Source organism: Sinocyclocheilus grahami, unplaced genomic scaffold (genome assembly GCF_001515645.1).
Source record: "Sinocyclocheilus grahami isolate Dianchi unplaced genomic scaffold, SAMN03320097.WGS_v1.1 scaffold4565.1, whole genome shotgun sequence".
In the NCBI taxonomy this organism is placed as follows: domain Eukaryota; kingdom Metazoa; phylum Chordata; class Actinopteri; order Cypriniformes; family Cyprinidae; genus Sinocyclocheilus; species Sinocyclocheilus grahami.
In genome coordinates this window covers 9,972-11,219 of record NW_015509477.1, presented here as the reverse complement: position 1 = coordinate 11,219, position 1,248 = coordinate 9,972, and the positions used below count along the sequence as shown (strand labels likewise).

General features: G+C 36.0%; 1 protein-coding gene across 1 annotated transcript in view; it reads left to right on the top strand.

Moving 5' to 3' along the window:
- LOC107576892 (protein FAM118B-like) overlaps positions 1-1,248 on the top strand; it is a gene marked incomplete at its 5' end in the record, with an annotated part of 8,284 nt that overhangs the window by 3,819 nt on the left and 3,217 nt on the right. The window contains one exon of the mRNA XM_016263014.1: positions 538-766. Coding sequence (XP_016118500.1) covers positions 538-766 — 229 coding nt within the window. The remainder of the gene's footprint in view (positions 1-537; positions 767-1,248) is intronic.

Below are 1,248 nucleotides of genomic sequence, written 5' to 3'. Positions count from 1 at the left end.
CTCTCTCTCTCGCTGTCTCTGGTTTTCCATGTGCCTCTGTCAAGCTCAGAGAATGAATTCAGCTCAGTGTAATGAGATTGAGTCTGACCAGGACAAGGGCACTGCTGTCAAAACTCCTCTATTCTCAGCGCTCTCTCCACAATCTGTCACATACTCTGGAATCAAACATTTTATGCAGAGTTTCTAATTACCTACAAATATAGCCTAAATATTTGACTGAAGTATTCTGTTTCTTATGAGGTTCCTATTATCGGGGTTGAAGTTTGCATTGGTGAACACCACCATGTGTAAAAATCAAGCCAATTTCATTGCCTACAAGATTAGCCGAAATACATGAATTAAGGTGCTTATTAATTTCTCTTGATGTGTTCCATAGAGAACATTTCAAGACCTTTGAAGAAGATAATGCTTATTTTCCCCTCTAAAAGCCTGCTTTGGTTGACTCCAGTAACTGCATTCCCAGAAGAGTTATTTGAATACTCCTGAAGTTGATTTGTTTTTCTATTCATCTCAAATTTCTTTCTTTTGATCTCTGTAGAGGACAGGAAATGTACGCTCCACCTTTTTTAAAGACTGCCTCTACGAGGTGTTTGATGACCTGGAGTGTAAGATGGAGAACGTTGGGAAGCATCTCCTCCGCTCCGTGCTGCAGCTGATGGAAAGCGGCGCTCTGGTCCTCACCACTAACTTTGACAATCTGCTAGAGATTTACGCCGCCCATCAAGGGACCAAGCTGGAGTCTCTGGATCTCACAGATGAGAAGAAGGTACCAGCTGTGTTTTCTGTATAAATGAGGTGAATTAGCATCACAGTTCAGACTGAGTTATTGGACGCTAACCATTTGAATAGTGAAGGAGGTCTGACTTTTAGAATTGGATTTGGTCAGTGCATAAATGTAGCGTTGATGAAAGAAGATAGTCTAATAATCTAAATGTAATTTATTCTCCATGACATTTGTATTCTGTGAAAATCATGTGACTATTAGTATAAATAAAAAGAGACCGCTATAATCGATTATTATTAATATAATTATGTTGTTGTTTGTAAGTAGTTAATTCTATCTATCAATCAAACATTCTTTTAAATTGCAAGTTTAACGTTTTTGTATTTTTTTGTAATATATGTTTTTTTTCACAGTGCTAGTCAAATTTTAACATTTCAATTTAAAAAGCAAACAAAATTCAAAATTATAATTTGAAATATCTATTTGAATATATTTTAAAATGTAATGTATTCCTGTGATGCAAA